At 32.3% G+C, this 14778-nt stretch overlaps 1 protein-coding gene across 1 annotated transcript; it reads right to left on the bottom strand.

Annotated features, from left to right (window-relative positions):
• Positions 1 to 384: 384 nt before the first annotated feature.
• On the bottom strand, positions 385 to 5482 carry LOC144555904 (putative polyamine transporter At3g13620). The gene is made up of 3 exons (XM_078304340.1): positions 4478 to 5482; positions 1299 to 1568; positions 385 to 785 (listed from the first exon to the last, which is right to left on the bottom strand). The coding sequence occupies exons 1-3, from the start codon at positions 5421 to 5423 to the stop codon at positions 517 to 519; spliced, it is 1485 nt and encodes a 494-aa protein (XP_078160466.1). The 5' UTR covers positions 5424 to 5482; the 3' UTR covers positions 385 to 516.
• Positions 5483 to 14778: the final 9296 nt, after the last annotated feature.

Here is a 14778-nt window from a genome sequence, read left to right as displayed (position 1 = left end):
TGGGCTGAAATATTTCTTAATTTATTCTCCAATTTCATGACATCTTTAATTATCACTGGTGATTGAAAAAGACCCTTGATTAATTGATTTGGAAAATTGCCTATTTGGTCATTCAAAAAGGCCCTTCCTTTGTAGCAATTATGAAGAAATCTTTTGGATTGGAATTGCTATTCTTAAAATTGCCTAATGTCCTTTCTTGTCAAAATATATTCATTGCTCTAATTGTTTTGTAAGCACAAAAACAAAAAACTGGAATCCATCAATGTAGAGACTCTATTGAAAACATTTCTTTGATTTGACCAAAAAAAAAAAAAAATCATGTAAAATCCCATTTCATCCACCTCCTTCCTGATTCCACAAGAAAAAAAAAATTCGGTACCAAGATCATACTAACCTACATTATAGAACATCAAGTTAAAAAAAAAAGAATAAGAAGATTTAAACCTGTTATATATTTGACAAATTTGAGTATAAATTAATTAGAAAACACAAATACACGACGCGCACAGGATATTCCTATGAGCTATCTCCAGTACTGAACTTAAGACAGCCGTTCGCCTTGCACCAACCCATAATAAAATAGATCGCTATGCCGCCAACTGTGAAACCCGCAGAGATGACGAAAACCTTCCAGGTGGTAATTACCATGACAAGGATCAAAAATGCCGAGGGTACAAGGCACATCACTATTAGACCAGGCAACCGCAACGGGACCCGATATGGTCGGATTAGATCAGGATGCTTTACACGGAGCCAAATGAATGAACCAAACTCAAGAATCATACCTGATCAAGAAAATGAACAATATTTATATATACATCCCAAAAAGTAATAAAATTGTATAATGATATATAAATCCTTCCATCACAAATGAATTGGATTAACCCGCTAATTTCATTTAGTTATGTTTTTGTTATAATCTGAAGAGCAGGCCTCTACTTTGAATTCGCATCCCCTGAGATATATCAAACTTTGAGTTGATCAGTGGAAAATCCTGACCGTTTAATTTTTTTCTACACGAATCTCAAAGAACAATAATACTAGTTGCCTGCGTTCTGAATATGCACCGTACAAAAATCGGTCCAGCTTTAGATCAACTGAAAATTTGAGATATCTCAGAGGATACACTCTTTTTCCACTGTAGGGTATGAATTCATCAATTAGATTATGCATAGAAATGATTAAAATGCAAAATAGATTGATTTGCTATAGATTATTTTTATTTTTTTTTCAATGTCAAGACTGAAAATGGTTATTATGTACTGATATGCAAGAGGAAGTGTAGAACCAGTACATACCAAGGCTGTAGAGGAAGTTGGCGGAGGCGACAATGGTATTGAAGCTGAGGAATGAGAGGCCCATGGTGATGAGCGTCGAGAGCAGAATTCCGACCCAAGGCGTCTCGAAGAACGGGGCCCGCAATGCAAAAAATTTGGGTAGTAGACCGAGGTCTGCCATGCCGACTAGCTGGAAGGAACCACTGCTCAGCTGGGCCTCATACAAGCCGACCGATGACAGCACCGCACCTACTTCTATCCAGTACTTGAGCCATGTTCCACCTATCAATCCTGCAAGAAATTTGATGCTCTACAGTTAGAACTTAGAGCATCTACATCTCTGAAACTATTAGAGTTTCTAATCTGACGTGGCAGTTTCTAATTCAGTTTCAGGGATGTGAGAGAGTTTCTTATTTAGAAACTATGCAGAAAAGTTTTTTATTAAGAAATTGTTTATAAACTCTATATTGGCCAAATGATTGGCTCAAATTGTTTCTCCTTTTTAATTTGTTGCTGACGTGGCTTAATAGAAACTCTAAAATGAGTTTCAGGGATGTGGATGTTAGAAACTTTAGAGGTCATAATTTCTAAAAAGTAGTTAACAGTTATTTAGAAACCCTTGTGAGTTTTAGGGATGTAGATGCTCTTAAAATACAAGCATGATTACTTGGTTAAAACATTTTTTCTATAAATGGGCTATAAATGGGCCATAAATTTAATCAAGTGCAAAACAATACATAGGCCCTAAATTAGGTCGGCACAGGCACAGGCACAGCACACACATGATTCCGGACAATCCCACAAAAGCCCTTGATTTATCTTGTATTTAATTCACCCCTTCCCATTGTTTATTATTTGTATATCCTGGTTATTAAATTAATGTAAACCAGTGTTGTAAATAACAGTATGCGGTTGTTGGACGGATAGGGTACCACTAAACAATTCAATAGATTGATGTAAGCTATCCAATAAAAAAAATTTACAACATTGATGTAAGCTATCCAATAAAAATTGGGTCCATTGGAGGATTTTTCTAATTCTGGTTTTGAAATTTCAATAGATTGTTTAATGTTTAGTCTAATATTTTTGTCTTATATGGAATTTAACTATTGGCGGTCACTATTAAAGGCACTACATTTCTAACAAGCAGCAATTAAAGAAGACAAGTCTTCTAAAATTGATAGCATTTGAAAAACAGTCCAGATTCCACATCCTTTTCTTATCAAGAAAAATGTTAGATTTATTTATTCTATTGCTTACTACGGTTACTGATACTATTCCTTGAACGGCTGACGTGGCATCATATAGTATATGATTAAACAAATTTAAGTTATGGAATGAATTGAGTGTTTTTCTGTGTTGCTATGTGTAGTTTTGTAGTCTGCTCTGTTTCTGATTCAGTATCTTAGAGTTGTTATGATTCTGCTATTTGTTTGCTATGTGCTATTTTTTTGTATGCTTTTATATTCTCCAGATTTGGAGGTTAATTGTAATAGTAAAATTATATTAGTTTCAATAAAAATTGATGGATTTTCCCCCACTATTTCAAAAAAAAAAAAACAAAAAAGTTATGAATAAATTCACGCAAAGCTACCTTTATAAAGTATATTGCAATGCGTATTAACAATATAATACAATATTACCTTACTAAAGAAATAATTATGTTTTGCAATCCTTGTATAGCTGTCCCTCCTGGATTTCAAGTTTTAGTGGACATCTGAACGTTTCGATCAATTTTGTCCCCTCTAAAAAATTTTTTGTCCCCCTCTAAATGTTTGATTTGTAATTCAGGTTAAAGTTAGAGTTAAAATTAAAATAAATTTCTTGAATTATGATTGGTAATTAGAATTATAAGTTAGAAAATCAAAAATTACAATTTAGAGTATTGAAAAGTATAAGTTAAAACATTGTTCTTTTATCGAGTACCTAATTAGTTAACATGTTTAAACTCAATTAGTTATTTAAATCCGATTCAATATTTTTTTGCCCCCGAATGAAAATCCTGGGTCCATCTATACATACTCAGTACCCTTATGAGCAATATGGTAACAATTATTTGGATTTCAATTATCAATTATGTTTAAAAAAAAAAAAACAGAGAGAAGGTTCCAATTTAGGGGTGTAAACAATTGGATACGGATCAGATAGTTGTCTTACTGTATCCTTATCTGATATAATTTTTCGGATACGGATAGTTTCAGATATGGATACGGATAGGATATTAAACGTTACGGATTAGATATCGGATGGATACGGATATTTTTCATAATTAGTTTGTTGGTTACAAAACATCTATTATATTATTAAAATATTAGTCACTAATTATGTAATACTATTATATTGTTCATCAAAATATATATCTATATGCAAATTAATTAAATTCATTGGTATAATATGCAATTTAATAAATCAATGTAAGAATATATAGTAAATTTGTTGTGGTTTAAGAGTATAAACAGTCGGATACAAATAGTTAAAAGTCTTACCGTATTCTTATCCATTATAATTTTTCGGATACGAATACGGATACAGATACGGATAATCTCGGATACGGATCGGATAATTTAAATAATTTTTCGGATTTGGATCCGGACGAAATCGGATAATATCCGATCCGTTTACACCCCTATTCCAATTGCACAAGCTTTTGGCGTTAGAAAATGCAACCACAATTATTGATCTTGTTTATTTTGAAAAGAGATAAATTCATATATAAATTTAAGATTTTTTTAAAATATTTTATATACTAATATGAAGATGTAAAAAAAATAAACACATTAAATAATCTATGAGTTTTTACCCGAAATTCGCTTAAATGAACTATTTGATTCATGATTTCGTATAAAAAATTTAAATTGTGAAGCAAGCAAAAAAATTGTTTCATTAATCGACAGAGATATTGGAACGGTAGAACCTCGTTTTGGTTCACCATAAAATCCGTTTGAAATTGAAATAGCAAAGGGGAAAGTGGGAAACAATAATAAAAAATATTAATGATATTTTAAATAATTTTATAACTTGCTAAAATTATGATCACCCACAAATGCCGGAGCCCTTTTATTATTATCTCCTAGTTAGCCAACTGTATGATAAAAAAATTTCACGCTCCTTTTAGTTTAATTTATAATATTATCTTATCGTTTCCTTATATAGTTTTTCTAATATTTGACACAGTAAGAGGTAGGGAGGGTATGATGTACCTGCGGCATCAGCGAAGAACCCATTGCCCCAAGCATCCGGCGAGGCATCGGTGGCACCAGTCCCAGCCATCAACGGCAGCAGATACCCCAGCGACGTCATCACAACCGCCACCACAAGCGCTCGAGGGAACGTCTTACCCGGCTTCTCAACCTCTCCCGCCATCGTACTCGCACTGTCCCAGAAATTCAAATTCCAAAACAATGTGTTGAAGAACAACCTCCAGTCCTTGTTCTCTGCTGTGATCAACCACCTACTTGGCTTAATCTTTGGAATAGCTATTCCTGTCATTAGAATAAACGGGGATAGCGAGAGAACCCCTAACACCACAGCAAACCACCCGACGATACTCAGCCCGGTCACGTTCAAAACCGAGAGCACCACATTCATAACGGTAATTGTTATATAATACCCGGTACCGGATCCAACGGGTGAGTAAACACGCGAGAGATAATCGGCGAAAAGAGCAGGAAACGCTGCGCAATTGATGACGCCGCTCAGGTATTTCCATGTTCCCATGAGCCATCCGAAGAAAGGACCGAACGCACGATCAGCCCAAACAACAAAACCGCCATTGCCCGGGAGAGCTGTTGAAAGTTCAGCCGTGACAAGTGACTCTGGAATTGACCATATAAAAGGGAAGACCAGAAAGCCGATGAGGGCGTAAAGGGGCCCGGCAGCAGAGACAGCAGGCTCAGCACCGTAGGGTCCACCGGCAACCTCAAAAAAGATGAGGAAGATGAGAGGGACTAGAGTGAGCTTGTTGGTTCGGGTATGCGAGATGGAAATCGGAGTCGGAAGAATAGATTTGGGAGGCTTGGTGACAGGGAGAGACGATAACACCGGGTCGGTGTCGTCACCGGTATGGGCTACTTGGTGTGAAGACTTAGAAGCATGCCTGGTGGGGCTTTGGTTAGAAGGTGAGCCCAATTGGATCTCTTTGCTCATGGCTTTTGGTTGGTGCTTTGTTGTGGAGGTGTGTTATGGCTTATTAGAAATAAGAGAGAGGGATGTAGTTTGAATTTTAGCAGATTTTTTGCGGTGGGGTTGGTTTAAAGAAAGAATACCTTGAATCCTTGATCATTGGACTTGTTGATTTTATTTATGTTTTATTATATGTTTGTAGATCTTATGTGACAAGGCCACAAGGGTCATGTCATGTGCAATTTCTCTCATTGGTAGTTCAAATTTGTGCAATTAAGGCTCTGCTCCAGTATCGGAAGGGAAATCCTCATTAAATGAAAAAAGGGGACGGAATGACGGGAGAAACAACTCTTCAAACAGTAACCTCAAATCTGGGGTAACAAATTTCGCCGAAATCACATTATCGCTCCCCTCCAAACAGTGTGCACTCCCTCTCTGATTCTCCTCTTCTGAAGCAAGTGAGCTCGTCTGGTTAGCCTGAATTTCGGCAATTATCACCTCTACATAGGGAATTTGTCGTTCGCTCCCTTCGCGTCCCTATGTCTGGAGCCGAGCCTAATATTACTAAAATTGTGCTAATGGGTTCATCAAATTTTAGTTTGTTCTCCGGCTATATTTAAGAAAATAATAAACTATGTTTAATACATGTTAAATAATAATAGAAGTCCCAATTAGCATTAGCAAGAACACCAACTTGTAATATTAGCATTATTTAACATATTATTTGGTACATTGTAAGTTAAGAAATTTAATAAACATGAGAAATTTTGTTATCTTTTCCATTTCTAAAGAAAGAATTGTTTTAAAATGTCTAAGAAATAATGGGCCGGAAATCATGATCTTAATTAATGTAAATGTAATAGTTATTTATGTGCATTAATTACTGGATGGAAGCTAAAGGCCTGTATGAGAAAATCACATCTTGAGTCTTGACAGGGATCGAATCTCCTGCCCCCAGAGTCACTGTTAGTGGGCCCCCTAAACTCTAAACCCTAAACCCGATCCCACCCACCCTAAACCCGACCCCACCCCACAGTGACTGAGGGGGCAGGAAAATCCTACACCCCGGGGGGCAGGTGATCTCCTCCCGTCTTGACAGCAAAATTTAGATATTGATCTCCTATTTCCTAATGTACACTAACAGCGGGCCCCACCCCTAATGTTTTGCCTCCAATTGTTTTTTTTCTTCAAAAAATAAATTGTGTTCCACCAAAACCATCTTCGTACAAATATAATTAAAATAAAATTTAATGTCTGAAATATACTGAAACTGCATCCATGTATTTGGTGAAACCATACTATTAATGTTGTTACATCTCTTTTGAAAATTGAAAAAAAAAAAAAAAATCTTCTCTTCTATGAAGAATTACAATTTTAATTTATAAAAAAAGTCAACCTTGCTGAAGTAAAGCACAAGTAACTCAAAATTAATGTCTAGAATTAATTGCAGCTTACAAAATATTGACACGGAATCTGATTAAATTGAAAACACAAGATTCAACGGAAAAGGCAACATTTAAATATTTGGACTAGTTAATCTGATTTAAATATTATAACAGTTCATTCTCTGTGTTAGATGAAGCAAGAACGCTAGCTGATCTGCATGGATGAAATTAATTGAGCGACAGCGTTATAATCTTTCAAATATTTTTCAAGTGCTTTTGGTAGGGGTAGGGGTGTCAATGGGGATAATACAGGTTGGGTGGAGGCATTTTCATACCCGTATCCATTATGATAATGAAAAAATAAATCTGTACTTTTATCCGTCTTTTTGAATACAGTACAGATCGGATAAACGGATAAAAAAAATGTCATTAACATCTAGCTAGATTTTGTGTTTTCGATAAAATATTTTTCTAAACAAGAAAAAATAATAATAATAAATACAACTAATTTGTATTATGAAAATATAATAAAATACAAAACTTTATTGTATCATGTATCATTTTCATAGAAATATATATCTATATATATAATTTTATTTTTAAAAATTATCTTATACAATAACGGGTAAGATAACGAAAATCATTCCCCTTACCCGTACCCAATATGCTAACGAAAAAAAAAAAACTTATCCTTACTCGTGTTTTAAGATACGATACGGGTCGGATAAACTGATAAAAGGGTGTCATTGACACCCCTAGCTTTTGACCCAATTATTTGTTTTTAAAAGAAATGAGTAGATAAATGAAGTGTTATAGTTTTGTTAAACTATTGTGCATTCTAATTAAATTAAAAGGAGTGTGGATTGGATTTGGAATGGCAGGTTTTGTTGCTGGAAATGAGATGTTTCACCAACAAGACTGAGTAATAGAGAGAGAGAGAGAGAGAGATGCCTGAATTAGAAAAACACATCTTGACAACAAAGATTTGACTTTCTAATGTAGACCAACAATAGGCCCCACCCCAATTGCATCATTGCTATATAAAATTTGTTTAAAATATGTCAAATCACAATAGTATAAATAAACTATCAAGTAATGCCGTAATGGCCAAACCAGTCCTGCTGTCATTTTAAATTCGTTATTTATCTTATATTTTTATACTGCATGCATAGCATTTTTCACATGCAGCTGTTACGGTAGGCGGTAGCTAGGAAATGATAATAAATTGATCATTTTCACATGCATTTGTTGTGCTGCCTGCCACTATATAGAATTTTGTTTATAAACCATAATTAAAAAATATATATAGAGAGAGAGATAGGCTAATGTGCTTTCGGTAGCATATGGACCGAAATACACACGGTCAAAATTTGAAATTTCAAAATTCAAAAAGTCGATCTGAACCGTTCATCTTGTTCTCCATATTAATATGTGCTTGGAGACCAAATTTTATATTTTTATGAATTTTTTTACTATTTATTAAGTCACTTTGAAAATTGCTGATCCAACGGTGGCTTAACAAAACAGTAAAACCGTTGGATCAATGATTTTCAAAGTGGGTTAATAAATAGTAAAAAAATTCAGAAAAATGTAAAATTTGGTCTCCAAGCACATATTAATATGGAGAACAAGATGAACGGTTCAGATCGACTTTTTGGATTTTGAAATTTCAAATTTTGACCGTCTGTATTTCGGCCCGTATGCTACCGAAAGCACATTAGCCTATCTCTCTCTCTCTATATATATATGAAACTAACATGATTAATTTTTTTTACAAAAAACATAAGAACTGAAATGTTATTTTGGTCCAAAGTATTTTTACAAATTTTCAACATAATTTTTTTAATTTTTAAATATGTGAAAACGACTAGGACTGAAATGGCAATTCGATCCAAAAAAAAAGGGAATTAATGCTTTTTGGTCTGATCTAAATATTATAACAGTTGCTTCAGGCAAAGCAAGAATTAATGCTGTCATGCACAGATGAAATTTTGATATTCTATTTCTATAATAAAATAAAACAATGGAATAACACATTTGGATACTTTGTTTTCATTTTTCAATAGTCATACTGTCGGAAAAAGAATAAATATCAACGGAATAAATTGAAAATGCTTTTATTTTATCATGAGAGAAGGATGGTACTACAATTCTCTTTCTTTTTTAGTAAAGAAAAATTTATGCCTCTCATTTTCGTTAACTCTGATATTATAAATTTAGGGGTGAAAACGGACCGGACAGTAATAAAATCATATTCATATTTCTTTTTAAATTTTCCGGATACGGATACTGATATAGATACGGATATTTATAAAAAAATTAATGGTGTATAATATAATTGTTTCATAATATATATTAAACTATATGGTATATATCTACTATTTGAATACCGGCGATTTTTATTAATATCCCTAAAAAAATCAAAATTTTAAAAATGCCCCTGTCCCCAAATTTTTATCAAATATGCCCTGACCGCCTGGGCCCAGGGCGGCCCAAAACACACAGTGAGGCGCCCCATGGCCTTTTTTTTTTTTTTTTTTTTTTTTTTTTTTTTAGAGATGTTAGTATTTTGATTTGAATAATTTTGTGAAAAAAAGTTTTCTTATTTAGAGAGTGTATGCCAAAAAGTAAAATATTTGATATATTTACGAAGTGATGTCGTAAATTTTTATAACTTTGATTTTTTTATTTTTATTTTTTTTGGTAAACTTTGATTTTATTTGTCAGTTGGATATCACAAGTCTAAATATAACACTAATAAGGACTTGGCTTTTATTATGGTTTTTATAATATATGTATAATATACACGAGGAGGGTTCAAATGCCTCCATGTTTTTGTGCCTCCATCTCTCTCCATCATTTTCAAAGTTCAAACAGTCGATCCGAACCGTTCAATCTAACCTCCATACTAAAATATGTTTGGAGACCAAATTTTATATTTTTAGGAATTTTTTTACTATTTTCTTAGATAGGTAAAAAAATACTGTTTTTAGATGGTTCAGATTTACTGATTTTGTACCTATCTAAGAAAATAGTAAAAAAATTCCTAAAAATATAAAATTTGGTCTCCAAACATATTTTAGTATGGAGGTTAGATTGAACGGTTCGGATCGACTGTTTGAACTTTGAAAATGATGTAGAGAGATGGAGGCACAAAAACATGGAGGCATTTGAACCCTCCTCGTGTATATTATACACATACACATACACATACACATACACATACATATACATACATATACACATACACATACATAGACATATACACATACACATACACATACACACACATATACATATACATATACACACACATATACACATACACATACACATACACATACATATATACATATACATATACAAAGCTACATATATACACATACTATTTTAGTCCGTCGGATGCAATATGGTCCTGCCAAAAAAATTTATTGCATATTATATGAATTTACGACATCATGATGCAATATGGTCCTGCGCATGCTTCACGAAAAGGGGCGTAACTTTTGATCCGTCCGTCGGATCGGGCTGAAATTTTGACAGGAACTCCACAGCCCAAAACCGGATAAGAAACAAATCTATAGATTTGTTTCACTCATTTTCGGACTCAGATTCGCGATCCGAGTCTTCCTTCATGGACTTTTGGATCTTTCTTTATAATTTTAGAGTTTTCAGGGTCTTTTATGTTTTTTTTTTATGTATTTTATGTTTTTAGGGTTTGTATTTAAATAGAAGTCATGTCTTTTGGCAGAAGTTAGTTTTTAATGTTTTCAGTTTTATCAAAGAATTGAGTTTTTAATGTGTGATCTCAGAACCAAATCTATCTTTCCATTACTTTTTCCAATTTCTTGATCGTTCGTGCATCACATCACTTCATAAATATATCCAAAAGTTTTATTTTTTGGCATACACTCTAAACAAGAAAACTTTTTATTCACAAAATTATTTAAATCAAAATACTAGTATATGTATATGTGTATATTATACATATATTATAAAAACCATAATAAAGACCAAGTCCTTATTAGTATATGTATATGTATGTGTATATGTGTGTGTATATGTATATGTCTATGTGTGTGTGTGTGTATGTGTATGTGTATGTGTATGTGTATATTATACATATATTATAAAAACCATAATAAAAGCCAAGTCCTTATTAGTGTTATATTTAGACTTGTGATATCCAACTGACAAATAAAATCAAAGTTCACCAAAAAAAAAAAAAAAAAAAATCAAAGTTATAAAAATTTACGACATCACTTCGTAAATATATCAAATATTTTACTTTTTGGCATACACTCTCTAAATAAGAAAACTTTTTTTCACAAAATTATTCAAATCAAAATACTAACATCTCTAAAAAAAATAAAAAAAAATAAAAAAAAATAAAAAAAAAAAAGGCCATGGGGCGCCTCACTGTGTGTTTTGGGCCGCCCTGGGCCCAGGCGGTCAGGGCATATTTGATAAAAATTTGGAGACAGGGGCATTTTTAAAATTTTGATTTGTTTTAGGGATATTAATAAAAATCGCCGTTTGAATACGGATAATTGAAACATAAAATCATTTATGTATTCATATCCACACGAATATTCGAATATCAGATATCCATGTCTAATTTTTCGAATGCAAATCAATTAATAAGAATTGGATATTATCCATACCGTTTTCATCCTTAATTAGAATCAAACTTTAAATTTATAATTTTTCACACAGAAGATATTTATATTAATTAATTGTGTTAGACGTATTTTTTCAATGGTATAGAATATAGATTTATACTTGAGCGATTTCTCTTACTTGAAAAGTTAAGCTACCATTGCAATAATATAATATTAAATTGTTTTATATATTCACTGTTTTGTACTTTATTCAACAATAATTATGTGTTAGTGACATGAGATACTTAGAAGACTTTGTCAACAGTGATAATTCACCTTTTAAATAATTTAAGAAGCTGAATAGACACAATTATATAACGTGGCGCATTAATTAATTAATTAATTAATTAATTTTGTAAAATATCAACTCTACAAAATTTGAATTTGTTTGGAATTTGAACTTGTGAGTATCTCAGGGTTTAATCTACCCTTAATTTGAGACCAATTGTTTAATAAAAAAAATTATGAGGTCTAATATAGTAATATTGTCCTTCAAAACAAAAGGTATAAAGATTTAATTATATAGTATGATTAAGTGTTGCATAAAGCCAAAATTACTATTGAAGTAATTACCCAAAACAAATCTTTGAAATAAATTATCTATGGTGAGTTTCAGGTCCAATTTCTAGAATTTAATCAAAGAAAAAGAAAAAGAAAAAATTCAAACTAGAAGTACAACTTGTTATACTTATTGTACCAAGTGTTTTTAGTTAGAATTTTAAATGATGTTACTAATTGTATTACTTGAATTAATTAATAGTCAAGTAGCTCTGTTAATTACTTTATGAAAATGTCAGAATCTCAAAGTCAGCTATAACACGGAATTGGATGTTATTTTTTATTATTAAAATTTTGAGGAAACCCTTGCATGCATTTTCCTTTTCTTTTCTTTTCTTTTCTTTTCTTTTTCCATTTATTTTATTATTTTCAACGAGAAAATTATCTGTTATATATTGTACTCGACGAGAAAATTAAGGATAATTATTTTTATTATTTATTGTCTCAAGTTACTAGTGAGAAAAAAAATATTAGCTTAATGATAAGGGTAAGAATATAAATTATTATTTTGTATCATTATTAAATGACGATTGTTTAACAAATATGGATTAAATACATATAAAAAAATCATGCTTAACTACAAAATAAGACAATTAAAACTAAATATTAACAAATATAGGGATATAAAATATTTCCATACTCTTTGCAACCCTGAGCATCTCCATCAATGCAATTGACTAGCAATTGTAAGACAGATGTCAAATTGAAAGTAGTCACTAATTGCAAAATAATAGATGCATTCATGAAAGAAAAGTAATTGCAAAAATTTATGTTACAATAGCGTTTTTTAAATAATAGTAACTGCCAATCTTCGTCAGATGAAAGTGCTTTGAAAGGGTTCCGTATCCCTAAAAATAAAAATGAAATTGTCAATTCAACTTTTGTAACTGCCAGCAAAAAATTTGCAATTGTATTTACAAGGCGTTGGAGATACTCTCACGTAGATTTGGTGCAAAGTTTTGAAATGGAGGCATTGAAAGTCATTAGCAATAATATAACCATCGGTTTAATTAGCCAATTAAAACATTGCTTAGAACCTTTTAAAGCTTTCACTTCAGCCACAGGTGACAAGAATATAGCATTTTATTTGCTATCACTGTTATAGCATGCTATAACAGAATCTTGTAATACATTAGAATTGGTTGTTATAATCACATTTATTAATACAATTTTGATAGCATCTACTAAGTTTAAAAGAAAAAAAAAAAAAAAAAGTGAGATCCTACGAATTCAACAACATATCAACGTTTTGTCCAAAAACGTAAAAATACATAAAAATACTCAAAAGTATCATTTAGGCAAATAGTACAAAAATTCCTCAAAAAATATACAAAATTCCTAAATTCTAAATCCTAAAAGGCCTATTTTTTTTTTTCTTTTAATCCGTATCATCTCAGGTACTTGAGATGTAAGTGATAAATTCGGATCGTTCTTTTAAGTTGGCATGAATCTCAAAGCTAACCTCCTACAGTTTCAATAGGCACTGGTAGGAGTGTTCAAATGGTCAGTTCGGTTCAAATCGAACTAAAATAACCAAATAAAATTTTTCGTCGGTTTTCAAAAATAAAACCAAACCGAACCGACTAAACTTATAAACCGATTAAGAACCGAACCGAATAAACCGAAGTAAATTTCAGTTTGTTTGGTTCAAACCGAAGTAAACATATTGGTGTCATTATTAACGAAAATTACACATATTCATACACAAGTTATTCAATTCCATACAAATAGGTAGATGTTTTAAAATATTTAAACTAAAATAAAAGAAAGGAAGCAATGATTGAACTAAACAAAATATAAACCGTACTTGAACCAATATAATTCGGTTGGTTCGTTTTAGTATGTTTTGAAAAATCTAAACTGAACCAATCAATTAAAACTGAAAAAATGAACCATTTAAACCAAAAAATTTCGATTTAGTTAAAAACTGAACAAACCGAACGGTTTGAACACCCCTAGGCACTGGATTGACTTAAGTCTGACTAAGATTAATCTAGACTGTTCATTTTTTTCTAGCATTTTTTTAAAATGTCAGAAATCAGATCCAACGGGATATTCTACTGTGTAAAATGAGATCTGCATCGTCCTTTTTTTTAACTTAGTACGAATCTTAAAGTGGAGTACTCAAAGAATCTCTCATCCTTATTAAGGAGCTTAATGTCTAGATCCTGCAAGGGTCCTGATTTACTGTTTTTTTTTTTTCGGAATGATGAATGATGCTCAGCCGTTGAATTTCCAGATCGCACATAGATGAATTTTCCAAATTATGAGCTTCAACACTTAAGTATGCACTAGTCGCGCCGCATATGATCCCAGTGCCTGTAGACTGCGCGCCGCACCCGTGGAATGCACCGCGCATCCTTTTTCTTTTTTCTGCTGAAGGCGAGATTCGAACCCAGTTAGGTTCTGTTAGTGCCAAAATTCTTACCACTACACTAGAGTTCACATGTGTTATCTTGTAGATAAATATAGTATTTAACTATATTTCTCTACAAATTTGATTTAAATTATCTCTCCTCTTTATTAAGGAGCTTAATGATTTCTACTACATAATTTGCTCTCGTTGCTGTGCACGGGCACGATTACTAGTATGTTATTATGTTTCCTTTGGAATACTACACTTGGGGGCCTTTTTATATATTGGGCCGACTTCAGATTAGCATCAAAGAGGCCCATGTCGGAACCTCTTATCACTAGGCCTACCATTTCTTCCGTACAAATCAGTTGAAAAATAAAAGTGAAAGCCCCTGCCTTACATTTTTCAAATTGAAAAGA

The sequence above is a fragment of the Carex rostrata genome, chromosome 6, assembly GCF_964058835.1.
Source record: "Carex rostrata chromosome 6, lpCarRost1.2, whole genome shotgun sequence".
Taxonomy (NCBI): domain Eukaryota; kingdom Viridiplantae; phylum Streptophyta; class Magnoliopsida; order Poales; family Cyperaceae; genus Carex; species Carex rostrata.
Note: the sequence above shows the minus strand (reverse complement) of the source record. Positions and strands in the feature narration are given on the sequence as shown.

Bases quoted from the DNA above. Each gene is read 5' to 3' on its own strand.
- LOC144555904 (XM_078304340.1), bottom strand. From the start codon at position 5,423: ATGAGCAAAGAGATCCAATTGGGCTCACCTTCTAACCAAAGCCCCACC. The intron at 1,569-4,477 runs GTACATCATACC...AATTTCTTGCAG, and splicing joins GTTCTTCGCTGATGCCGCAG to GATTGATAGGTGGAACATGG. The intron at 786-1,298 runs GTATGTACTGGT...TTTCTTGATCAG, and splicing joins CAACTTCCTCTACAGCCTTG to GTATGATTCTTGAGTTTGGT.